The sequence below is a fragment of the Apaloderma vittatum genome, unplaced genomic scaffold (assembly GCF_000703405.1).
Source record: "Apaloderma vittatum isolate BGI_N311 unplaced genomic scaffold, ASM70340v1 scaffold734, whole genome shotgun sequence".
Lineage (NCBI taxonomy): Eukaryota > Metazoa > Chordata > Aves > Trogoniformes > Trogonidae > Apaloderma > Apaloderma vittatum.
Window position 1 is genome coordinate 1 of NW_009714143.1, and position 26,547 is coordinate 26,547.

Below are 26,547 nucleotides of genomic sequence, written 5' to 3' on the forward strand. Positions count from 1 at the left end.
CGGCCATTGCAGGAGAGGGCAAAGAAGGAGGGTAGAAACGCTCCTGATCACTCAATTTATACTAAATATGACGTATGTGGAATGGAATACTCTCGTTGGTCACCTGTTCTGTCTGTTACCCCCCGGACATGCAACCTTTTACTTCCTTGTGACCCCCCTTTACTACCCGGCACCCCCAGCGTGGCACACAAGAGTCAGCAGTGGCCTTGGTCACTGTAGGAATAAGTATAAGCAAGAGCTTGTCTGCATCCCAGTCCCAGGCAGTAACTGTAAACATCAGGTGTTATCACTGCTAGTAGCAGGCACTGTCTACGAAAATATGCTGCTGACTTCAGAAAGTGCAGCCTTTTAGAAGAGACTAAAACTGAAAAGTAAAATCACTAAATAGGACTGGGCTTTAGCTCAAACCCAGGACAATACTCAAATTTACTTTCACAGTTGTTCAGTCCATGAGCTTTAGATGTCATGTTTGAGACCTATGGTTGGACAGGATATGAATGCTTCTGCTTTTCTGCATAAAGTGGAATTTCACTTCCAGGATCACTTGTTCTAAATGATGTAAAACAATTTTCATAAAGAATCACGTAACTGTCCTAAAATTTCTGAAAGCTGGTAATATTTGGTCATCAATGTGTTCAGAAGAAACCAAGCTCTAGGTAATTAACAGAAGCATTTGTCAGCTGCACCAAGTTTAATCAGTTAGGTATTCTTAAAATGTATCAGAAATCAAATCAGGTGCTGCAGTTAGTGGCATTTTGTAACATCATGAAAGCTTCTATAAATCAACCTTATAAATTATATATGACGTTTTCATGGCAGTTTTCCATCTATATACAATAACAGATTGACAGTATTTACAAACTGTTAAAAATTTGTAACATTTTAATATGGTAAAATGCTGTTTAAAAAGGAAGAAGTTGAGACAATTACAGAAGCTTAATTCATATTTTTTCCATCTATCAGTTCTTAGTTGTCACTGTAATGTTAGTGTATTCCTGCAGCTGTAAAATGGACTTTTGACTCACTTTCTAAGCTGATATTTGGATGAATGAATTCACTGCTTGCTCTTTTCCTTGTTGTCATTTAAAGATAGTAATAAATTATTATTTCTTCCATCTATCTTTCTCCAGCAATGACAATGCAGTTCATAAGCCATCGATTCCCCGATTATCATGATCCAACTATAGGTGAGTAAAGATCATTCTCTTCATCTCTTTTAGTCTCTGCTTATTCAGGATTACCCTACAGTGAAACGCTGCTCCTAAGTAAGAGTTACATAGAAGCAAGATTTGTAAATTTTGTATTAAACCTTAATTTTATGATGACGGTTAAATTGTGTCATCATCATATCACAGTTATTTCTTCCTGAAAAGCAAAATTTCTTTCAGCAGTATATTTGGTATCATGCTATATAACTATTAGTTTTTGAGCAATTATAATCACAGAATACAAAACAAACATGTCACAAGATGGAAAGCAGTCATTCAAAATACGAAAATAAAGTAAAAACTCCAGTCTGGAGTGTGTTTTTAAAACTTTTGTTATTTTAGTACTTTTTGCCACTGTGAAATTCTTGGTTGACTTTCTCTAGAAAATTCAGATGACTTCTGAAGTTAATACACTAGAGTTGTGCTCTGGAGTCATGTACTCTGCTAACTCCACTGGGTTTACCTGTCTTATAAACTTAAGTAATGATAAATATTCACATGTGATAGACTGAAATACATTTTAAATGTTGACCATTGCTTGGCTATATATGGCTGGAGTTCAATGGGACAGTCTGAGCTGGAAAAGAGATCTGGAAAAGAGATCTGGAATGAATTCTGATTGGATTTCTATGCCTAAATCAGTTAATTCAAAAAAGCTGTGGCAAAATTTGTGTCTCATTAAAACGTTTCAGATGATTTTACCCCTTCTAAAGGAGGTGATCTTTATCAGTGAATGTCCTGCTGGGACAAAGAGTAATGGTTTCCAACTGAAAGACAAGAGATTTAGATTAGATGTGAGGAAGAAATTCTTTCCTATGAGGGTGGTGAGACATTGGCACAGGCTGACCAGAGGACCTGTGGCAGACACCTCCATGGAAGTGTGCAAGGCCAGTTTGGATGGGGTTTTGAGCAACCTGGTCTAGTGGAAAGTGACCCTGGCCATGGCAATGGGGTTAGAAGAAGATATCTTTAAGGTGCCTTCCAACACAAACCATTCTGTCATTCTGTTGTCCTCCCCATCTCTACTTAGTACTGTTAAGGCCATACCTGGAGTACTATGTCTAGCTGTGGGATTCCACAGTACAGGAGAGCATCAGCACAGTTTGACCAGAGAGCTTGTGGAGTATCCATCTTCGGAGCAGCCTGCTCTAGGTAGGGTTGAGCAGGGGTTTGGAATATGTGGCCTGCAGAAGTCCCTGACAACCTCAACAATTCTATGACTCAAGAATAGTTGTCAAAAGCCTTTTCTTTCCTACTGTTAGGCATCTTTTTGACAGTTCTATAATTATTAATATAAATGAGTGTAGGAAAAAATGTATGTGGCATCCATGTAGAGACCGGTAGAATTGAATGTTTATTCATCTTAAGAGTGGCTTTATTAGTTATTTACTTATGCTAAAAAGATCTTACATTTATGGGAAATGCAAGTGTGTAATATTTAGTTACACCAAGGAGCAGATGGAAGAATCTGGGCCTGGTTAAGTAGGAGGCACTAAAAACATTAACATTTACAAAGACTGCTAACTCCTTAAACCAAAACAATTTTTATCTTTGAAATTTTCAAATATTTCAGACTCAAGTTTAACCTCTATAAAATAACTGTATTTTTAAGTAGAATTGATATTTTTCAGTATTTATTTTAATTTATTATATCTATTGTATTCTATCTATCCTGCATAGTAACTTCTGGTAAACTGTGGTATTTTAGTGATGAAAAGAAAATATGCATAAACTGTTCACATCACTAGTAATTCTATAACCTTTTAAAATATTACATAATAAAAATTAAATGTGTCAACTATAAAGAAGTAAAAACTACTGTGAAGTTGCTGCAAATTCATTTGTTGCATTCAGAAAATAAAAATAATGATTAGATCTAATTGGAAAAGAACAACATAAATAATCACTGACAACATTAAGTTATATACATACAACCATCTTTATTATTAACTATCCACCTGCCATCTGTATTTATCCATATATTGTTTCTTGTCATAGTGGTAACTTATAGATCTCTAGACACTACCACAATATGAATAATAGAAACCATAAATAGAAGGAAAGCTTATGATGCATTATAAGCACATAGGGCAGGAATGATGAAGGTCTCCTTGAGTAAGAGATGGCTTCTTCTCAGTGAAACCAACACAAAACAGGAGAAGAGAGAGGAAGATAGAGAGCAAATAAAAGAAATATTGAATTCAAACTCACACAGCTGGTTAGAGGCAGAACTGGAAGTATGACTTTACGCTTCATCTCTTCAGCACTTCTGTCTCTCAGAAGATGCTGAGGACATCCTGAGAAAGTTTATTTCTATTCATGCTCTAAAACATGAACTAAACAGCAGAGTACAGTCTTGGGGTAAGTACATACATTTACTCTTGACTAAATCTGTGGTATGACCCCTCAAAATTGGACACTAACATCAAAAAACAAGTGGAAGGAATCATTTGTTACCTGATCTGTGGAAACAAACAAACACGTTTGAAACTCTCAGTGCACTGAAAAAGTTTGTGCTGTTGAGATTGCTTTTACTATGTTTGAGGCCCTAGTCTCAAATTACAGGATTAATCTTTCAGGTTTTTGTACATTCACTGACAGGTGTATTTTAACTATTATCCTTCAGCCTAAAAACATATCCAGAGGCAAGGATATGCTCATTCCAGGAGCTGTCAAACGAGAGGCTGTTCCTCAACGGTTGCAAGGAGCTACCCATAAACATACCCTTGGTGTCAGGTGGAGGTTATCATGCTGAGGCAGACTAGTAATCTGTCTAGTCAGAATATGGTTTCTCACAGTAGCCAAGCAGCAGATAATGATGAAAAAAAGTCAGGCCACATATGAGATATACCCTCACTCTGTCAGACTGGTAAAATGGTAGGTTGAGTGGAGCTCTTCAGGTTTGTCTGAGAACACTGATCTCCCTGAATTTCAGTACAACGCCTTCCTTTTGCGTCATAGATTTTAGGCTACCTGCACTCCTCAGCAATTTGTGTCCTGTTTCTGGAACCCATTAGCTGTCCTGAACTTCTCTGGGTACATTGATGTTTGCTTTTACTGTACTTCTCTGGAAATAACTTGTTCTGTCTACTTGTGGTTATATTTGTCTTTGGACATTTAAAGGATCAGCAGTTTCTTTAAGTGTCACTAAGAGGGTGATATTCTTTGAAAATAAGAAAAAAAAAGTTATGCTTAAGTGCTAATCCATAGATTTCCAGTAATAACCAACTTACTGAGTGTATATTGAATTTAATTAAGATCTGTTGTTTCTATTGTTTTGCACGGACATAAGAATCTTATAAATTGCCACGGGTTTGTACCTGGCAGGGGTTTTGGTAGTGGGAGAAGGGCTGTGGGGGTAGCTCCTTGTGAAATTTCCAGAGCCTCACCCAGTTCCAGGTAAAAGTCAGACCTGCCTCTGGCCAAGGCTAGACCAGTCAGCACCTCCCTGATCAATGTATTTAAGAGGGGAAACCTGTTGAGTGAGCATCCTTGTCTCTTCGTCTTCTTGTCATGTCTTTCATGTTGGGGAGTTTTTGTTTTGGAGAGGATTGGGTGGGTGAAGAGAGAAACCATGCCATCAGCAAGGACACAGGGTGGGGAAGAAGAGTACACAGATTTCCTTGAGTTTGAGCTGATATGGCAGAATGTTGAGTGTATGCTAAACTGAGGAGATAGACAGCAGCTGAGTGTCCAGGACACAGCAGCAGGTGGAATACCTCATGCCAGGGGAGAGGGGGACCACACAGGAGCAGAGGATGTGCATGAAGTGACCTGTGACTTTGAGGAGCACCTGTGCTGAAGCAGAGGACACGACAACCTGCACGTGGGTTCCACGCTGATGGGAGAGACTCACAAGGAGGGGAAGGATTGTCAGGGGAAGACTGTGAAGAGTCCTTTTCCCAAGGAGGAAGGATTGCCATGGACAATGAGTAATGGACAGACATCACACCACACCTCTGGCTGGATGGGTGGAAGGATGTAGCCGGGAGAAGGGGGAAAGTGTATTTAGGATCTGGTTTTATTTATTTATTTATTTCTCTCACTATCCTACTCTTATCTAATTGATAACTGGTGATGTTAAATTAAATTTACGCTTTATCTCCAAGTCTACTCTATTTTTTTTTTACTGTGACCATAAGTTGTGAAGGAACCCTCCTTGTCCTAATCCCAGCCCTTGAGCCTCTTTACTAGAATTTTCTTCCTTCGTATCCCTAAAGGGAAGGAGGCCAGGGATGAGCAAGGGCCTGAGTAGCTCTTGTTCCCAACAAGGTGAACTCAAGCTACGACATAAACGCCAATGATTTTTCCTATTGTTCTTGTACTAGATGCTCCGTTCTCCATGTTTCTGTGAAATTGTGGAAGCAATGACCATGATATTTAACTGTGCAAATTTAGCCATGATTTAAGTAGGCAGTGCTGACAGAAATGATACTGTACATCCTGTGTTTGATGGGTTTTTTTTAAGAGTTTTCCTAACGGACGGGCAGAAGGTTGTGAAATGGAGAGGCCTTCATAAATAACATAATTTTCTTTAAATCCAGATGTCTATCAATTTCAAGACCCCTGAGGCTACTGAATGTTAATAATCACTTCACAGAATCATAGAATCACAGAATGTTAGAGGTTGGCTTTGTACATTTTAATTTTTCATTATTCGCTTTAGTCATTGACGTGGAAGTGGAATAATAATTTCAGCTGGTTTTCATTTCTGTAGGTTCTTGTGAAAAGTATTTGCATCCAGGTAAAGAAAACGAGGGACAATAAACCATTTCAAAAGCACAGGAGCATAGGAACAATATAATCTGTGTGATATTTTAGTTGAAAAGCAGAAACAAACCATGTTCAGTCCATTCAAAAGACCAACAAAACCATCTTGTATGATCAAACAGGAACGCACCAAAAAACTTGAAACAAGGAATCTACAATAGTTTTGGTTTTGACTTAAAAATAAATGACTACCAACTGTTTTTCATATTTAATTTCACAAAAGTCCAAATCCTTTGAGTCTTAAGAAATGTTTTGATTTCCTAAGAAGTTTGATTTTCATTTTGGTATAAAGAACAAATTTTATGTTCTGGCCTATTTCTTGCTCCATAGAAGCATACCCATAGGTAATAGACTTTTGGAGATTTTAAGTAGAGATTTTTTTTCTCTATTTTATTTTTATTTTACACTTAATTTGTAAACTGATAAGACAGAGAGCTTTAAGGAGTGTCTAAATATGAGAACGTATTTTTCTTTTGTCTAGTCCGACATGTGGCTACGGAGAAAATTGTTTACTGTTATTGACCAGAGAATACCGAGGAGTCTGTGTGTTTACTTTAGTATTCTATTTCTCTCCAAACACACAGTCTGGAATTTATCCTAAACATTGTACGGTAATAACCACATAGCTTTTAAAAAAAAAAAAAAAAGAAAGAGGCAGTATTTTTCATTTTTTTTGGTGATAGTCCCTAGGAACAGGGATTTTTGCTATCATTTCTTTTCTTTGTGGTTTGACATCACATTACCAGTGCATTAGAGTTTTCCTTTTCTACAGTGACTCATATCTCTAGCAGTATAGTCGAAATACACAATCCAAATGTAATAGTGCTTTGTGCCTATTTTTTTTTTCTGTTATCCACTGATTTTTGAAATATTGCAGGGGATCTTGATCACAGAAAGCTGCTGCTGCTGAGAGATGATGCAGAATTTTTGTTAAAAAGATATTTCAGTTGTTACATTATGGGATACATGTGCTTATAGGTGTGTATGTCACGCATACATATATTTCAAATGTGATAATTTTATTGCTGAAAGCTATGCAAATAGATTTAGAATTCTTTACATGTTTTTCTTTCAGTGTTTATAGGTCATAAAATGAGTACCTATATTTTTGAAGAACTTGCTAGGTATTTTGATGAATAATCCAGCATTTTTTTAAAGTTCAGGACTTTTTAAAAACTAGTATGGATTTATTGGAAGGAAGAGGCTACTTTTTTATTTATTTTTTTTAAATGTTCCATCTGTGTTCCAATAGAAATTTGTTCAGGGAAGTCCTCAGTACAGTACAGCTCAGACATACAATGTCAAAAAAAATGAGGGGTTCCTTTTGGTGTATGAAATTGTCTTTTGTTTTAGCTGATTGTCTTAGTTTGAAAAAACTGGTAAGGGCTCAAGAAATTCAAATGTCAGACATTATTTATAGATATAAATAAATACACATGCACAAAAATACACAGATAGATGTGTTAATATTTTTTTTAAAATTTAAACATTGATTAAGAAGTTAAATGCTACTTGAAGTGCTAATTTTAATGTCGTCACTTAGAGTTTAATGCCATTTCAAGATAAAGCAGGAACGATGACTGTATTTTAGGCTTGCCACAAACGTAGTTCAGAATTTTGATACAGAAGCATGTTAGCATTGTAAGTACATGAGGAGGGGAAGGAGGAAGTTCTTTTAGTATTAGACTGTATGTGGGTGAAATTTCAGAGGTTAGCACTTCATGAAAATGAAATTATTTCAGCACACATTTAATGTTTAATTGTAGTCAACAATGGGAACAATTTGCAAGTGGCAGTGGATGTGATCACTTTCTGGAACAAATGGATAAGAGTAATTTACAGTCTGTACAGTCTTTGGCAAGATCACAGAGAGTTAATGCAAACAGAGTGGCAGGAAAGGAAGCATGACATCGTGTAGCAAACTGGACGGCCTCCAAGATGCTCATTAACCATGTGACTAATCTTAAAATGAATACATAATGCAAACGAGATGTGAAAGCAGCTTCCTGTTTTGGTGAGATATCACTGCATGAGATTGTGTCAAATGAGCAGTTGAGGGCATTAAAGCTGTGTCAATGTCAAACTTTAATTGAAATGGGTGTGGGATGGGAGGCACTTTAGCATTAAGCACATGAATTTCCATGAGGTTTCCTAATGAAGTAATGCATTCACCAATGCACCAAATAAAACACATTTAATCTTGTCTTTAATAAGATGGTGGAAATTGTGGGTGAAAAAAAGATGAAATGCAACTGAAAATATTCTAAGGTTGTATCACACATATCAAAAAATGCCTATGTTATAAAGAATATTACATCTGGTTTTAGCATACAATAATGAATAAGGATAAAGTAAAGGAAATGCAAACTCATTAGTAATTACAGTGTAAAAGAAGACTGAGATGGGACGCAACTACTAGTGAAGAGACAGGTATTTTGCCACAAAATATTATTCAAATTAGCTTTTAGGTTACAAAATATTTCTAGATCATTTCTACTCTTATCTGAAACATGCACATTTGTACACTTCAGCCCTCATTTTATTCTCATTCTCATTTTTCTATAGAAAATAAAATATTTGCACAAGACTGAAAAAGCAACAACTTGATTTGAGGTCCAAAATTATTATTTCTTGAAGAAATTCATATGATCAATCTCTAGATAGTCATGACCACCTCCATTCGTCTTTCCATGTTTATATATTAGCCTTATCTGAGACTGGATAAAGAACTTGTATAAAATTATCTGAATCCGATGCAGTTTGTCTCCAAAGACTGTCCTGAAGGGCATTCAGGCTGATTGTGTAGACATAGCTAAATTGTCTATGTGTTCATATTTATCATCATTTAAATTGAGAAATGAAGAATATGTAAGAATACTGGTGTATGTATTTGAACCATATTTTATGCCTATGTTTTATTATTAGTTTTCATTTTTCTATCTATTGTACTTTTCTGCATCATATGTCATATTAAGAGGATAATACTTAGTTTTGGTATAAAGCATTTTTACATATGTAGACAAAGAATCATAGAATTGTTTGTGTTAGAAAAAAACTTTAAGATAGAGTCCTACCATTAACCCAGCAGTGTCAGGTCCACCACTAAGTCATATCATTAAGAGGAACAAAAAGTGATTATGTCTATTGTGTTAGGAGTAAACCTCAAATTCAGACACCTAAATTTAAATGTTTATTCATGAACTGTGTATCTAGCTTCCAGTTATGTGTGATTCAAGCAGATTTAGGAGTGGAGATTTTTATAGTTCTTTGCTCACTTCCCTTATTACAGGCTTCAAGAGCTATTTGAGCTGTCCTACAGTGCCCTGCTTTGGGTCAGGATCCTGGTCCAGAAGGCTATGGATCTCCCACAGGTGTTGCATCATCATCATCTGTCCTCAGCGAGTGGGAAGCTGTGGATCATAAGAGCCTTCTAGTCCAGTAAACGAAAGCCAGACAGAATTCCTGAAAGCGTATAAAACAGCAGGAGTCATTTATGGTCAACTGAACAGCATCTATGCTTTCTTTAAGTGTTAACGGGATTTTAGATACCTACCTTGCATGTAAACACATATTTCTGTAGCTGTCTAAACGTAGGTGCCTGAAGCTGGATTGCAGTGCCTTTCCCAAAATCTTGTCAGAACAAGGGCCTTCAGGGTTTGTCACTCAGAGCATCTGGATAGACGTCCTCCAGTGAAGGAGAATGTCCTCTCCAGTGAAGGGAGAAGAATGCAAGATTGAGACTTGTCATGCAAAATCCTTGTTAAGGTGGCAAATAAAGAATATTGTCATGTGTCTAACAGCATAGGTGCACCCACTGTAAGACTTATAAAAAACCCAACCACACAACACATGAATAGAAAAGGACGGAGTAATGTAGGGAATTAATGCAAAAAGTGCCTAAGCTGCTCAGTTAGTTTAGATTTCGGTGAGGCAAAAAAATATCTTCTGCTTAGTACTTGTTATATCCTGCAGTGAAGGGAGATTAAAATTATTTGAAGCCATTGAGAATGGAGCCTGGAAAATCATAGCAGATCTTTCTCTCTGGGATGGAAAGAGTTTGATTAAACAAACAAAAAAAAATCCTATTTCGCTGGGAAAGATTTTTTTTCCATTTCCATTAAAAGAACAGATTAATGATATTTGGACCATCTCTCAACGTTTCAGTCTGATCTATATTCTCTAACTCTCTTTCTCGGGACTTTACTTTGATAAGCCAATTAGTCAGTCTTAAAGAGTTTGCAGACTTCACGTAAGAAATAACCAAAGCAACCAATTAAATTTCCCTGTCCAGACTCAAGATGAATCACCTCTAAAATCCTGGGCACTCACTTAGTGTCTGCTACTGCTTTGTCACATTCATAACTTCTTACAAATGCAACTCATCATGCAATAATTTGAGGGCTGTTTACACCAGGTGACAGCTCACTGTCGCTTAGCATTTTCAGAGACTCAGGAAACAGTTCTTAATCTAGTAGTTTAATCTAGTCATGATATAAACAACAGCAGACAAGCAAATGTAGTCTGTATCTTTGCAGGAAGTAGGTGGCTCAGAGAGCTGTTCTGCTAGTTGTCATTTTCTCCATCATCATTTCACCAAACACCTGCTCAAAGTTTGGAGAACACCTTGAAGAGTATTTAAGCTTGCAGTTTCGTCTTGGAAATACAGTTGGCTGTCTATGTCCATCACTTGTGCCCTTAGAATTTATTCTGGCAGATTCCCTTCAGCCAGAGCTGTACTAGACCTACAAGTGTGAAGTCTCAGGGAAGGAAATAATACATAGAGGAGTCCTGGGTTAGAGCTATTTCTTTACCCTAAGCGATGAACAAGGAATGGTGCATGAACCTGCTAGAAACAGACTTTGGAAGTTGTGCAACAGACAGTAGTTTTGTGAAACAAGATGAGATAAATCTAACAACTCATTTGTGTGGAAAGGGAGGAAGGCCCACTCTTCATCTCTGCCCTTCTTCCAGCCTTATTGACTCTCTGGCATTCATAAGACGATTTTTCAAGCTGATTTAACAGTAATGCAGAAGAAAACTAAGCTACCCCCTACACAGAATAGTTGTCTACCCCGTTAACAAGAGTGATCACTTCAGTAAAAGTGGTTCTGTAAGCTCAAAAAGTGGCAAAAGGGATAGTAAAAGCTACATATAGGGAAATGAGAGTATAAAAGAGAGCAAAAGAGATCTTGGTACAGGAAAGGTGTGAAAACCAAGTCAACCATCTCACACAGAGTCACTTTCAGGCATCTCTCCATGAGCCAAAATTCCTACCCAATCTGATCTCTGCCAGAAATATAGGAAGATTCAAAAACCATTTGGGTAAACTACTGTAGAGAAAACTATCCATCAAGGGCTGTTAAAATCAAAAATTCTTGTTCCAGCTCAGAATGGCGTTTGAGATGCAAATAAAGGGAAGCTGAGAAAATATAACAAGCAGAAATCATTATCGGGGATTCCCTGGGCTACTGGTCACTCTCCAGAAGAGGAAAATGGATTAGATGGACCGTTGATCTATGGCTCTACTCTTTACACTCTCATTTGGAGCTTTTATCTAATTTGAATGACCTTAATTGATAATCTGGCCAGTAGTCTGATTTCCCTGTCTCCCTTGTTTCAGAAAGCAAACAAAAGGATGAACAACTCTACTTATTTCTCAAACATCTCTGCCCAATATTTGTTCACCAGGGCTGGAACAGGACAGAAAATTGTTTCTCTCATGCATTCTTATGAGAGTCCTATGCTGCATGTTCATGTGCAAAAAAGCACCAATACTTCTTAACTGTTAATGATTCAAGTTCATTATTTTCTATGTTCCGTTAACTCTCTTTGTGTTATAAGTAAAACATATTTCTGTGTTAGCTATCTTCTCCACTGAATAAAGTAGCAACGGATGATCAATGCACAGTATATATTCTATTTCTCATAGAAACCTCCAAGTTTAGTTGTATATCTGCTAGATGGAGAGAAGAAATTATCCCAAAACTGTACAGTGTTACTCTGTGGTTGTTATTCTTAAGCACAGATCAGTGAGATTGAAATCTGAGAAAAAACTCACACCTTTTCTCATAACTGTGACAATATTAAAGAATTTTATCATGATATTTTACCAATATTAATATTAGTAGTAATATGACACAATTTCGTTAGAATACTTTCATAATGACATCTACAACATTCAGAATCTACAGTCAGACAAGAATACAAATCATTCTTGAAAAACTTTTGTCTTCTCTGCACAAAATAGGCTACTTTTTTTCATATCAGCCTCATACAGGCAGAAGACATCTGTCTCAGTAAGTGATGATTTTGATTCCTCTCAATCCAGTAATCTTCATTTCCCCTTCTTTGATTCACCAAGTCTCTGATGGACCCATCTAATAAACTGAAATGGCAAAATTTGTTGAAGGGTTGTTCTTATCACAGACGAGCTTATTCTCAGATTCCAGTTCTTCAGGCTTCCCTTCAGGTTTACAGTGACACTCTAAACATTGACCTATCCTTAGGTTCTTACCTTAAGTGTGAGCAAAGTGTCCATTTGTCTGGTGACATTAAGGCAGGAGAGTTATATATTTATGCGGAACTATAAATCACAGTGAAGTCCCATGTGGATTCTGGTTTCTAACCCAAAACTAGTTCTACAGCATGATTTGTCTCACCCTAACATCTGCATCTCAGCTTAGTCAGATGAATAATGTTCTCAAATGTGAAATGATGTAAGGAAAGCCTAGGTCCTCAGGACTGAAACAGGGTAGAATATCATGTTATGCGGCAACAGAGATTTGTAGGTCCTGGCAATTAGATGACTGAAATTGGAGTGAATACCTAAGCCGTTCTTCTACTTTAGCCCAGTGGTTCTGTTACAGCTGTCACAACCCACACTCAGTGATGATAATTATGATTAGGATCATGAATTTAGAAGGAGATAAGAGTCTTGCAAGCTATAAAAAGAGTCTTCAGTGGAAAACTTGCTTACCTATATATTGTAATTTGTAAAAACTATTCCTTAAATCATTTTTGAGATTTGAAGAGACACTTATGTTATGTTTACCTAGAGGTGGGTGATAGATCACATTCAGTTCAAAATTCTTCATCTCAGGATAAATGCCTCCATTAACCTTTCTTTCATGGCAGCCAGCAGCCATCTACACCTTGCTAAATCCAAGACCCCATCCATGCTAACAGCCACACAGATGTAGTCAACTTGTTAATTACTCCCCCTGAAATGACAAGAAGTGAATTTGTAGCTGTCAGATCCTCCCACTCAGTAGTAGAATCACAGACTTGAAAGAATAGTAAAATTACTACCTGCTATTCCTGTTCCCCAATATAAGGGTACTTGGATTCCTGTTAATTATCGTGTTTTGATTAAACAGGACTACTTTGTTCACTTTGTTCATGTACAACTTTGAAGTAAATGACATTTTTCTGGAAGCAGAAAAAGTAATGATACGCTTTTATTAAATATTAGTAGAGTTATCTATATTGCAAGTGGTTTCTAACAGAAAGACAAGTGATACAGGAAAGATTTATCTGAGCTATCTTTAGCCTTGATTTGCAAAAATGTTAACATATGTAAGAAACTGTATCTTCTCTTTGAGAACTGGTTCTGAGAAAAATATTTGTGACCCAAAGAATCTTAGTCACATGGATGAGGCACGTTATACGAAAAATTTAGCCTTTTTGAAAGACAGCAGTACAAGGACTAAAGAAGAGCAGAGTGAGTTTTCCTAAATTTCATAATTGGTTGTTACATAAGAATGCAATCAGGGTCTCCATCCATACATGCATGAGAAATAAAGAAGAGAGTAACATTGTTTTCTACACTTCATCTTGATTACATGAACTGTAGTTAGGACTTGATGAGAACTCTTAACAATTCTGTTTTTCATGGATTACTGTGAACATGCAAGTTACTTTCGTTATTAATTACATTTTAAGTGTGAAAAGGCATATCTACAACTAGAAAACAAAATGTTGCAGATAATAAAGTCTTTAAACATGGAGTAATAGTATAAAAATAGCCTATATTTCCATAGCAGAAGACATTTGTATTGGATTTTTATGTGTTTAATTTTCAACTTGTTCCTGTTCCTGATTATTTTCAAGACTAAGGAAGTAGCTTTAGCATTGTAGGTGCTCCAAATACGGATTAATTTATTATATGTTCTTCTTGTACATTCAGATACTCTCAGTCTTATATCTATATGTTTCTGCATCACAGGTACAGACACACACGTACATGCACATACTTGCACACACACATACATGCACAAACACATAAACCCAAACTCAAATACCATATATATGTGTATGTGTCTAATTTCTCTCTAATGAAGCACCTCAAGTGAATGTATAAATATCAGTACTCGGTGTTCAAAGATCTGTTTACTTGCTGCATCTGAATGTTGAGTCAGAACTGAAGTAAAAGAACTATCAAGCATCCAAGCTTTCAGCGTTTGGAGGACATGTAGTAGTGAAGATGTTTCTTGTAGTGGCTTTGATTGACTTCTGTGAAACATTTGCTGCTGAATACAGACTGAATGTGTTATGTTCACATAAAAACTGATGACAGAGATCTGACTGTGTGTAAGATTCTGCACGACAGGAGAACATAGCAATGAATTTACTTTGTTGGCAGCTTACGTCCCATATTTATTTCACCTTCTTTGCCTGAAAGTGGATATCTTACCTCGAATTTTCTGTAGTAGATTGTGTTTTGCCTCCTTGATGGGTACATGTAGATGAAAACATCTCCATGTAACACTGGGCAAAAAAATCACTCTTGATTTTGGTACTTCTTAAATGTCACCCAGGTCATTGTCTCGTTTTCCAACTGTTCTGATAGTAAACATTATGATAATGAGGACATCCAGGGAGAAGACAAACTAGATTTAACTGCCTCAAAGTTCAGTTCACTGAGATTTCTGTTCACACAAAACCTTTTAGATCACAGATAACGCTTTTCTGTGCCAGCCACAGACTAAGTGAGATTAAGTTCCTTTTACTTTCTCTGCTTTCCAGCTGAGAATGGAAGGATACTACGTAATGAAACAATAAGCTGACATTGAAGAAGTAGTGTTTGTACATTTCTATAGGTACAACTGAAAAGAAAAGAGAGAGAAAAAAAGATTATTTTTTTTAAAAAGACAGAAAGTGCAATGGATAACCCATTTCCCAATTTAGAAGGCACTGAGTGCATTTCGGGTCAGCAAGAAAGCTGCTGTGTAAATACCCGATGCTGAAAATCAATCAGGCTCCTTCAGCAGCTGGGTGTTGTCAGTCTTGCCCCACAGAGCACAGATCTAAAACATTAGGCAGGCCAACAGGAGGGAGAAACTTAATTTGAGAGCAGCTGTTTTAAGACAAATGTATAATAGTATTAAAAGAAGAGCTCTGTGGAGAGGTGAGAACCAAACAGAATGACCATTAAGCTGGAGAAGCTTTTAGTTTTATTATTGTAACTAGACAGATAGAGCATGGCCAGTGGCAGCCAGAGTGAGACAAGAGTGTGGCGATGAAGATGGCTCGGTTGGAGATTATTCATTACAAAAAGTTAGACTTCATGGAACTTATTGATCCTGGACTCAAGTCTTTATTATGCTGCACCATTTCCGGATGCTCAATAAGTAATTTAGGCTCTGTTCACCTCCAGGTATTTAGATACCACTTCTTGTTGATAGTAGCAGGAAGTTTATTTGAGGGTCTAGGCACAGTCTAGTTATTCTCGTGGTTTCCATTGGAGATACCAGCAGTATTTATTTCAGAAGGACAAAAGCAACTAGAAGTTAAGAGTTGGCCTGCTCCTTTCCAGGCTTAGAGAATAGAATATCTTATATTTTTTTTTACATCTTTACTTCTTGAAATCGTGAATTATCTTATGAACACTGAAGGATTTGGTTTTATGTGCTGCTGAAGATACAGGAACATCTAAACCAGAACACAGTACTTAACTAAGAGCGTTTCATAACACTGAACAAAGGCTAAGCAGAGGAAACGAAGATTTGTTTATTCACCTGACATTAATGAGGAAGATTGGAATGTACAGCAGCAATATAAATTTGAATTCAGCAAGGCCATTTGAAAACAATATTACAGAATCTTTTCTGAAGATCTATGTGGCCAAGACCTTACTTTAATATCCTACTTGAAAAAATGTTTATGGTAATTTGAATGCTAAAATGAAAGCTGAAAGTTAGAAAGTGTTGTGTTTCTCATCATGCAATGAACACATAATGAATAATAATGAATTCCTTTTATGATAAACACTTAACATGCCTAATAATTTGTTTTTTCTTAAGTTATTTTAATTTTCCTTAGGTCTACACTAGCCTTTTTATAAGAATAAGGCTAGTAGAGTGGTAGCATCTGCATTAAACACTGCATTATTTATCTTTCATTGAAACTGCAGAGATATTTAAAACGTATGTTTACTGAAGGAAGAGTTTCTCTCTGTGGTTTTGAAAGGGCAGCAGTCATTTTTCCTCTGTTTTCCAAACCACCATCAAGATTCTTCTGCCTGGAATCATGTTATTTGTCAGCAGCGCTTGTACAGGTGTGAGCAGTCAATGTCCTGTTTGGGTAAAAATGAGCAAAACTTAAAACATCTGACAAAGACTTGACAAAGCTAAACAAAGGACAGCATAGTGGCAAACACATTTCAGTGCTGAGAAATAAAAAGCAGCAGCACTCAAAAGAATAATCTGGAGTACCCTTAATTGCTGATGTAATATAGAATTATGTAACACTAGACACAACTGGAAGTAGGATATTTAAGTATCTTAGCTACTAGTCTAATATCAAATGTACTGCATGCTGTATTTTAAAGAATACTACTATCTCTACTTTTGTATTTACAAAATACAAAGCAATCAAAACACAAAGCAAATCTGTTAGTTCTGCTATTCTGATCCATTCATTGCTTATCATGTGTTCATATCTCATGGTACCTGGTGTCCCTGTCTGCAAAATGCAGATAGCGATGCACACTCAAATTATAAAACACACATACTCCAGGAAGATAATTATATGCAAAGGGAAATTGTAAGACCACTATATTTTGCTATGGAATTCCTATAACATCCATTTTTTTCTCTCAAATAGAAGTTCACATGTAGTGGTTGGTACTATGGTTTAAATCCCTCTTCATCCACTCTCTTTTTATTTAAAAACTACTAATAGTAAATAGAAGTAGCGCCCATCCAGCCAAAGATTCATGATCATCCTACTTTCAGGAGCATCTCTGGATGAAAATGTATATGTAGCAGATAATCTAAGGACACCATGAGATGGATTTCCTGCTCCCCTTCACCATACAGGAATAACCAGAGACAGAATCCTTGAAGTGGCTGGTTGAACTTTTACTTCCTTCCTCTGGTTTTGCATCTCTTTAGCCAAATAAAATATCTTTGACTCATCCATAAATGTGAGAATCTGAGTGGTTTTAACCGCAAGTGATGAGGTAGAAGGGAAGAAAAGAGATTATTTATTTAGAAGGAATATAAGCAGAATTAACAAAAGGAAGAAGAAGCAGCTGACCTATATTTCAGGGATTGGAATATGTCTGTAATGCAGATGAAAAGCTTATTCCAACTCCCCTTTAAATTGTACACCATCCAAATCTATTTGTCATGAAGCAGATACCTGTTCATAGCTGAAAAAGTACTTTGATATATTTTTTATGATTCTAGCCTCTCCAGTGCTAACATAACTGATTGCAACACAACCTTGCATTAATTATTGTACTTCTGCCTTCAGAATGATGTCCTATAAAAAAGAAAACCTGAAAAAGGAGGATGTATTAATTTTACAAAAACAAGTGCCATATAATGAAAGCTTTAAGGGAGAATTTTTCTTTTTCATTCATGGTACTGCAAAGAACAATGAAAGAATTAAAAAAAAAAAAGTTAAAATGCCTTTTGAAAAAAAACATGATTTCTTGGTTTAAATGAGATATTCAGTAAAGGATAAAAGAGTTATACAAATAAATAGTTGTCATTCAGAAAACAGATTGAGCTCTGTTTGCTTTTTTCCCCACCCAGGAAAACAGTAAACAGTCAGTAATAATTTAAGCCAAGCAGCATAACTTTTTTAAGCTGAATTATTTATTTATTTTCATCTTTATTTTCTAGTGTTTGTAAGAAAATTCTCAAAGTCCATATTGTATATGAAAAAAGGAAAATAATACTCTTTAAAAAATAAATTTTACCAGAAATTTTAACTATCTAGTTCATATATTCATGTATTCAAATATTATACAAATTACAAGGAAGCAGGGGGCTTTGGTCCATTTTTCTCTTTGTTATCCTAAGAGCCACTAATTCTTGCAGTCTGTGTTTGAACCACTGTTATATAGCACAGCAATATCAATAAAATGCATATACAGATTTTTCTTATAATACTCTAACTTTCTGCTGCATTTTTCCTAAACCAAAAGCTGGGACTTTACAGTTAGTCTCACAGAAAAAGACACTGAGTTTAATATAAGAAATATAGTTGTTGTCTGATTTATCGTCTGATGTATGATTATTATTGTCTCTTTTTTATATATCTTCTCAATGGTTTACTGAAAGGACAGTTGGCATTTGTCTTTTTAATAAGTATCACTTAGAGCTGTAGGATGTAAGTCCAGATACACGTAGCTTAGCAAGTCCCAATTAAATTTAAAGGGAACATTATACTAATATGATAAATCAGTTAGGTGAACAAAGATGTAATGTACCCAAACATTGTGAACAGCATAAATATACCAGACTGCGTTTGTAATAATGTGAATAATTTTTAAAGAGAGAAGATTAGACATTGAGTTTGTTAGTGTGCCTGATGAAGACTTACCTGCTTTGTTTTCAGAGAATCATAGAAAGGCTTAGGTTGGAAGAGACCTTAGAGATCACCTAATCCAGTCCTGACATGGGCAGGGACACCTCTCAACTAGTCCAGGTTGCTCAAAACCTCATCCAACCTGTCCTTGAACACCCTCAGGGAGGGGGCATCCACAGCCTCTCTGGTCAATCTATTCCAGAGTCTTGCCACCCTCGTACCAAAAAATTTCTTCCTAAGATCCAGTCTAAACCTATTCTCCTTCAATTTAAATCCATTTCCCTTCGTCCTACCACAGGACACTCCTGTAAAAAGTCCCTCTCCAGCCTTCCTCTCTGTTCCCTTCAGGTACTGGAAGGCAGCTATTAGGTCCTCTTGGAGTCTCCTCTTTTCCAGACTGAACAAGCTCAGCTTTATCAGGCTGTCCTCATAGCAGAGGTACTCCAGCACATAGATCATCTTTTTTGCCCTCCTCTGGACTCATTCCAATACATCTATGTCCCTCTTGTGGTGGGGACACCAGAACTGGACACAGTGAGATGAGGTCTTACAAGAGCAGAAAAAGGGGGAAGAATCACTTCTCTCTTGTCTGTTGGCCACACTCCTCTTGATACATCCCAGAATATAGTTGGCTTTCTGGGCTGCATGAGCGCTCTGCTGGCTCATGTTGAGCTTCTCGTCTATCAACACCATCAAGTCTTTCTCTTCAGGGCTACTCTCAACCCACTCTGTGCCCAGTTTGTATTTGTGCCTGGGATTAGCCTGGCCCAGGTGCAGGACCTTGCATTTTGACTTGTTGAAGCTCCTGCAGTTTGCACTGGCCCATTTCTCCAGCCTGTCAAGGTCCCTCTGGATGGCATCTCTTCCCTCAAGTGAATCCACAGCACCACACAGCTTGATGTCATCAGCAAACTTGCTGAGGGTGCACTCGTTGACAAAGACTTGATCATCACTAAACCCAGAACGAACCCCTGAGGTCAGGTTATTCGAGTGAAATATCTTCTGTTGTCATTTGACATATTCCTCTCACATCCCAGGGGTTTTGTTGCCTTAATGTGGCTGTAAAGTGTAATATGTTGTCTGGACTGAAAAGACCAACCACACAATAGTCCCTCCTGAGATGTTTTTGGAACTGTTTTAAGGTCAGTAGTTTGAGAAAACAAAATAAATGAAATAACGCAATAAGTTTGTAGTTTTACAGAGTAAAAGAGATATAAACATAGCCTTTCTCTAGCTTTTAGCAGTTTAAACTTTACTGATTACAGTGATGTGATATTTGGATGCACCTGGAGGAGTTACAGCAGGATATTAGGTGCAGATATCCTAACTTTACTTACTGAAAGTTATGACTTATATTCAGCGAATCTTTTAATTATAACTTAACTCTGAACTCCTAATTCATTTCCTTAGCAAATAAGACAGGATTAATCTAGGTTCCAGCTTCATTTTTTTTTCTGACTTAAACTTATGTATGCAAATATCTCTCTGCATTAACTGTTTTAAAGTTACTACATTAAAGTTAACATTGGTCTAAGTGAAGAGAGAAACAGGACCACTGCATATTGGCTTTAGATTATCCAGCTGTGGAGCCATGAGGGCAAGATAAATTTATTCAAGTCATATGCTAATTATGTATCCATGAATATAATACAGATCAGCACCCATCTGCATGGAAATACATTAATAATGTATTATAATATTATTAGAATTCACATGAAGGAAATACCATATTTGAGTTTACATATTTTCATATTTTGTTTTCTGTTTTTCAGCCTAGATACAGCTCCAGGGAGACCTCATAGTGGTCTTCCAGTACTTAAGGAGGGCTACAGGAGGGCTACAGGAATGATGGGGAAGGACCCTTTATCAGAGAGTGTAGTGGTAAGACAAGGGGTAATGGTTTCAAAATGAAGTGGGTTGATTTAGATTAGATATTAGGAAAAAATTCTTTCTTGTGAGGGTCGTGAGTCACTGGAACAAGTTGCCCAGAGAAGCTGTGGAAACTCCCTCCCTGGAAGTGCTCAAGACCAAGTTGCACTCATCTTTGAGCAACCTGGTCTAGTAGGAGGTATCCCTGTCCATGGCAGGAGGATTGGAACTAAATGATATGTAAGATCCCTTTCAACTCAAACCAATAACATAAAAAATAAAAAATCTACTGCTCATACCATTGTTGTGACATAATAGATTACTTAAACCGTAAGTAGCCTAATTCACTCTGTATGGTCCCTCTTCGGCATGGAGTGTCTTTCATAGCAGTCCCTACAAAGAGATCTATTGACTGAAACATATGCTCTGGCTTTCTCAGAAATTATACAATTGATTGAGCCTCTGAGTCATCCTAATATCAATGGGACTGGGTATTTGTTTTAAGCGAGGCATGTCCTTAATTAATTTGCTGAACTGAGGTCTAAGAGAAGCAGGAGAATCATGGAAATTACTGTACGTGATCATGTCATTAAAGAATGCTTGCCACTGACATCATAGGCATGGGTTTAATTAAAGCCTTCCAGAATTCTTCATATCTGAGTGCTTTATTTTTTCCTTTTTATGGCTAGAAAAAATGTTTTTATATGATCTTGTAAAAAGTCATATGGTACAACATATATATTACATAAAAATTGGAATGTCCTGAGAGTTTCAGCTGCAATATAATTCCATAATTTAATCACAATATTATCGCAATAGTTATGGAGAGTCTAGTCCTGAGGGTCTCTGGCAGCTGGGACTTGCAGGATTGAGTCTTTGGACAGGGCTAACTATATGCTCATGATGATTAATGAGACTTCTCAGATGCATTGAAAACAATTGTCTTGTCTTCACGCCTCAATGCACAGCCAAAACATCGTATCAGTCACCAAAACCACTCAGGCTGCTATACATTGTTATTTAATTAAACAATATGGATATTTTCCAAGACTATTGCAAGAATAAACATGGCCTGGCATCAAAACTCTGTTTAACCTTAGAAAGAAACTACAAATGTTGAAACTGAAATGTGAAGAAAACAACTTATGCAAATAGTAGTTCACGTATTTTGTTTTTCTCTTTCCAAATTCAGGCTGACGATATCATGAGCTAAGGGAACAGTCCACCAAACATAGTTTTTTCCTTCTTCACCCCCAGCAATGATGAGTATTAGGACACTGATTACAGAATTTATTTTTAAAAAGCCATTTGCATCCTCTCCCGAGTTATACAGAGGTCTAATTAATTACTTTGACATGTCTGAGCCGGAGGCCTCCTTCAGCTACAGGGAGACTATTCCAGTCATTCAGTCTTTAACTTGAAAAATATTTGCTGGAAAAGCTCTGTGAAAGCGTGATTATGGTAACCAAAAACCGCTCTGAATAGCAAAATACCTCTGAAGTTTTGTTACTTAAACACCACCTATGGTCTGTGCTACCTTTTTAAAGAGATGTAAATTTAATTCTTTCCTATTTTGAGGCAGTGTAATAGAAAAGACAAGATCACTCCCTTTTGCAGGTTCTTTGCAGTGATGTTAGAATTTTAAAAAGTGTTATTCTGACTTGAAAAAAAAAGCACAGTCAGGTCAAATGTGAGCTTTTGAAAAGCCTAATCTAAACTAGCAAAGCTATTTCATTTTACATTCTCTGAGCCACTCCTATGCTTAGTTTTACTGCACTGTGTTTTTCAGAGGATGCCTATAAAACTCAAGTCCGAATTGATGATGAACCAGCCTATTTGGACATTCTAGACACTGCTGGACAGGTGAGTACTTTCCAAGTGTGAATTATTCAATCAGACATAAACCCAAAATTTTTAAACTCAGATGTATGGGTCACAGAGTTATTCAAACACAAAGGGAGTAATGGCAGAATAACATGGAGGACTTAACAAAGGAGAAGGCTAAAGAAGTGCTTCCATGGCATAGTTTAACTTCAGTATCTGACTGAAAGAGACAGAAAAAATAATCAAGTAGAAGATTAAAAAAAGACACATTTACTTTTCTCTTGTGTGCAGAAGCATCTATCACAATCATGGAGTGAATAAATGCTGTTGTTGAGTTTTCCCATGTGTTTATTGTTCCTGCTTTTTCTATATATCAGAATAATCTTCTGATCTATTTATAGGTAAGGTACTTTGCTGCCATCCTTCTCCTCCTTGTATCATACTTAAACATCAGATGCTCACCCGTGAGGCAAAGGTGCTGAAAGGAACACACAGGGTGTATATAATGTGTACATGCATGTGTGATCATCAGCCAAGGAATTAAATTTCATATACAGTAAGGCAAAGAAGGGATTAAATTTCTTCTGCTTGACTAAGTTCATCCCCTTTCCATTCCCAAAATTTTTTATTATTTAATTAAAATATTGCAGATGATCTTCTCCTGAGGTATGTGTCAGTTTCTGTTTGAAGATTGTGTCATGAGTTTCCATACTGTAGGAGCACCTTGCACAGGAGTCAGTCAACATGGACTGTAGATCCTTAGAACAAACAAACAGAAGATTTAGGAAATATAAGCCTGGAAACCTTCATCTCAGCTTCCTAAATGTCTGAAGGCATTTTAGCCGGGCACTGCAAATGGTGAGAAATGCAGTCTACAACTAGGAGTTAGAATGACATCAGGTTATACAAGTTGAATGTAGTTCAGGGCGACGGTGACGTGGGTTTTACAGGTGAACAAAATATAGGTGAATTTCAAAGTGAACTCAACCCAGTTTCAGGAATCAAAAGATGCCCTGAATTATTCTTCCTTGACCCAAACTTACACACTCACAGCAGTTAACTGGTGACTTGCTGTTCAGTCTCCTGTGAAACAGTCTAATTCCCCTGAAAATTTAAGGTAAATTTCAAGACATGTCTCAAAAGCTCTGAATTTAATTGACCTAGAATTTATTATTGTAACAGGTCCAAGAAGTTTCTTAGGCATAACAGTCGTAATATAGCTTCACGAATGCTTTGGCTAGGGGAAAAAGAACATCAGAGTTGCTGTTTAATATGTATGAAAATATCCGTACTTATGTTGCAGAAGGGGGGGCAACATCTTCCCTGCTCACTCAGGATGTATGAGTCTAGTAACTTCAATGCTGTGTGATCATTAGTACACAATCACTAAGGGACTTCTGTCTCCAGCTGTTTAATCTTGTAAGGCTCCTGTGTTATTCTTTAATACAATTCACTGTCTACATCTACATCATTCTACTCTTATATTCACTGTAGTCCTATTTTGTAGGGTTCAAATGCTAAAAAGTAAAATGCTTTCTTATCCAGAGCTGAAGATTGAAAGAAGGCAAATTGCTATACAGAATTTGTTGTAATGTGTTGCAAAAAGTGGAATAATTTCATTTACCTTTAATTTTTTCAGATTAGTTTTGTTATTAGATTAATACATTCATTTTATTTATAAAAAAAAGAGATAAAATTAAATATTTAGAATTTTATTTTCTTCCTAACACTCACCAAAACTGAAGCCCCTGTGTTTTCTGTTTTGGTCTTTTTTTTACTTGGTTGGGGTTTTTTTTAATTATTACAAGTGCGGTGGTTTGACCACGGCTGGATGTCAGGTCCCCACCAAAGCCACTCTGTGACTCTCCGCATCAGCTGGATGAGAAAGAGGGAACGCTCGTGAGCCAAGACAAGAACAGTGAAAGATCAATCAGCATGGGCAAACCAGATTTGATTTGGAGAAATTAGTTTAATTTGTTGCCAATCAAATCAGAGTAGTATAATGAGATATAAAAACAAGACTTGAAACACTCTCCCCTCATCCCTCCCTTCTTCCTAGGCTCAACTTCACTCTCAATTTTCTACAACTTCTCTCCTCTAGTGATGCAGGGGAACAGGGAATGGAGGTTGTGGTCAGTTCATCACATGTGGTCTCTGCTACTCCTTCTTCCTTAGGAGAAGGACTCCTCACATTCTTTTCCTGCTCTAGTGTGGAATCCCCCTCACGGTATACATCCTTAATATTTTTCATAGAGTCATAGAATCATCATAGAATCATCACAGAATCATCATAGAATCATAGAATCATAGAAAAGTTTAGGTTGGAAGAGTCCTTCAAGATCATCAAGTCCAACCTTTGTCATAGCCCTATTAACAACACTAAACCACATCTCTCAGCACATCTGTCTCTTAAACACTGACAAGGATGGCAACTCAACCACCTCCCTCACCAGGCAGTTCCAGTGCCTGACAAGCCTCTCGGTAAAGAAATTCTTCCTAATACCCAAATTGAACCTCCCCTGGCGCAACTTAAGGTAATTTCCCTTGTCCCATCACTCGCCACTAGGGAGAACAGACCAAACTCCACCTTACTACAACCTCCTTTCAAGTAGTTGTAGAGAGTGATAAGGTCTTCCCTCAGTCTTCTCTAAACAGCCTCATATGACACATATTCCTCCAGTGTGGTCACAACCTCCTCTGGGTGTGACCACCTAGTCTAGCATGGAGTCCTCCAAGAGCTGCAGACGGACATCTGCTCCAGTGTGGATGTCCATGGGCTGCAGGGGGACAGCCTGGCTCACCACGGTCTACACCACAGTCTGCAAGGGAAACTCTGCTCTGGTGCCTGGAGCACCTCCTCCACCTTGTTCTTCGCTGATGTTAGTGTCTGAAAAGTTGTTTTTCTCACATACTCTCACTCCTCTCTTCAGCTGCTGCTGATGTTGCACTACTTTTTTCCTTTTCTTGTCTTTTACCTCAGAGATGCTGCCACTGTTGCTAGTGCACTTGGCCTTGGCCAGTGGCGGGTCTGTCTTAGAGCTGGCTGGCGTTTACTTCACTGGACATGGGGGGAACCTGTAACAGCTTCTCACAGAAGCCACCCTTACAGGGCCTCCAACACCAAAATCTTGCCATGCAAATGCAATACAATCAGTATTTCTTAAGTTATAATTTATTTTCTATCATTTTCTTTTAAAATTAAAAAAAAAATAATGCAATGTTTAATCCCTTTGAAGAGCTTTTAGATTCAGGAAAAATAACTCATTGTTTAAATATCTGAAAATATTATCTTTTGAAATTTAAACAAAGATCATCTTTTGTTATTTAAATTCACTTTTTAGGAAAAACTTTCCTCAAAACTGTGCAGTTTTTACACATTTTTTAATGATAAAAACAAGTAGAACAAAATCTCATCCTTAATTGTGGTGGTTTTATTTTCAACATTATGAATTTTATCAGAATATTTAGTTCTAAAGTAAGTCAAGAAATCAGAATAATACAAATAGAGAAAGCTAATGAGAACAACAGAAGAGAAAGCTGGAGAGTTTTAAGAAGGGACCAAAACATCCTTAGTATTAGAGGCTCGTGACATGCAATAACCATGTAATGAAACGTGGTGCAGAGACCTCAGAGCAAGCAGAAACCTATCTCAGTAACACCACACCCTGCAGATACACCAGCCCAGGAAACTGTGCAGCCTGTCTGTCATTATTCTAGCTGCAGATCCAAGCTGAATTTATACAAGACAATCTCTGTTTTAAATTTCCTTGTTCTTCCAGTGCAGACTGTCATCACTGAAACATATCTTCGTGTCTCTGTGATAGGAAGCTCCTCCCACTTGCGTACACCTCTGTTTTTCAGAAGCTGTCAATCCTAAGCATCCTAGATTTAGCTGCTTGTCTTGTAGGTGTCTCTGAATTTGTTGCCTCTCTTATCTGCACTACACAGCTCCAGAATAAATCAAGACCTTATCCAACCCCTATTGAAGTCAACAGCTAAAACATACCCTTTCCTCACAGAGGGCTTAATGTCACTCTTCCTGAAGTTCGAGCTTAAT

At 37.1% G+C, this 26,547-nt stretch overlaps 1 protein-coding gene across 1 annotated transcript in view; it reads left to right on the top strand.

Moving 5' to 3' along the window:
• Positions 1–277: 277 nt before the first annotated feature.
• The window catches only part of RIT2 (Ras-like without CAAX 2), a 122,856-nt gene continuing 96,586 nt past the window's right edge, over positions 278–26,547 (top strand). The window contains exons 1-3 of the mRNA XM_009868623.1: positions 278–317; positions 1,128–1,187; positions 22,456–22,529. Of these exons, the coding sequence (XP_009866925.1) occupies positions 1,133–1,187; positions 22,456–22,529 (129 nt within the window). The 5' untranslated portion in view covers positions 278–317; positions 1,128–1,132. The remainder of the gene's footprint in view (positions 318–1,127; positions 1,188–22,455; positions 22,530–26,547) is intronic.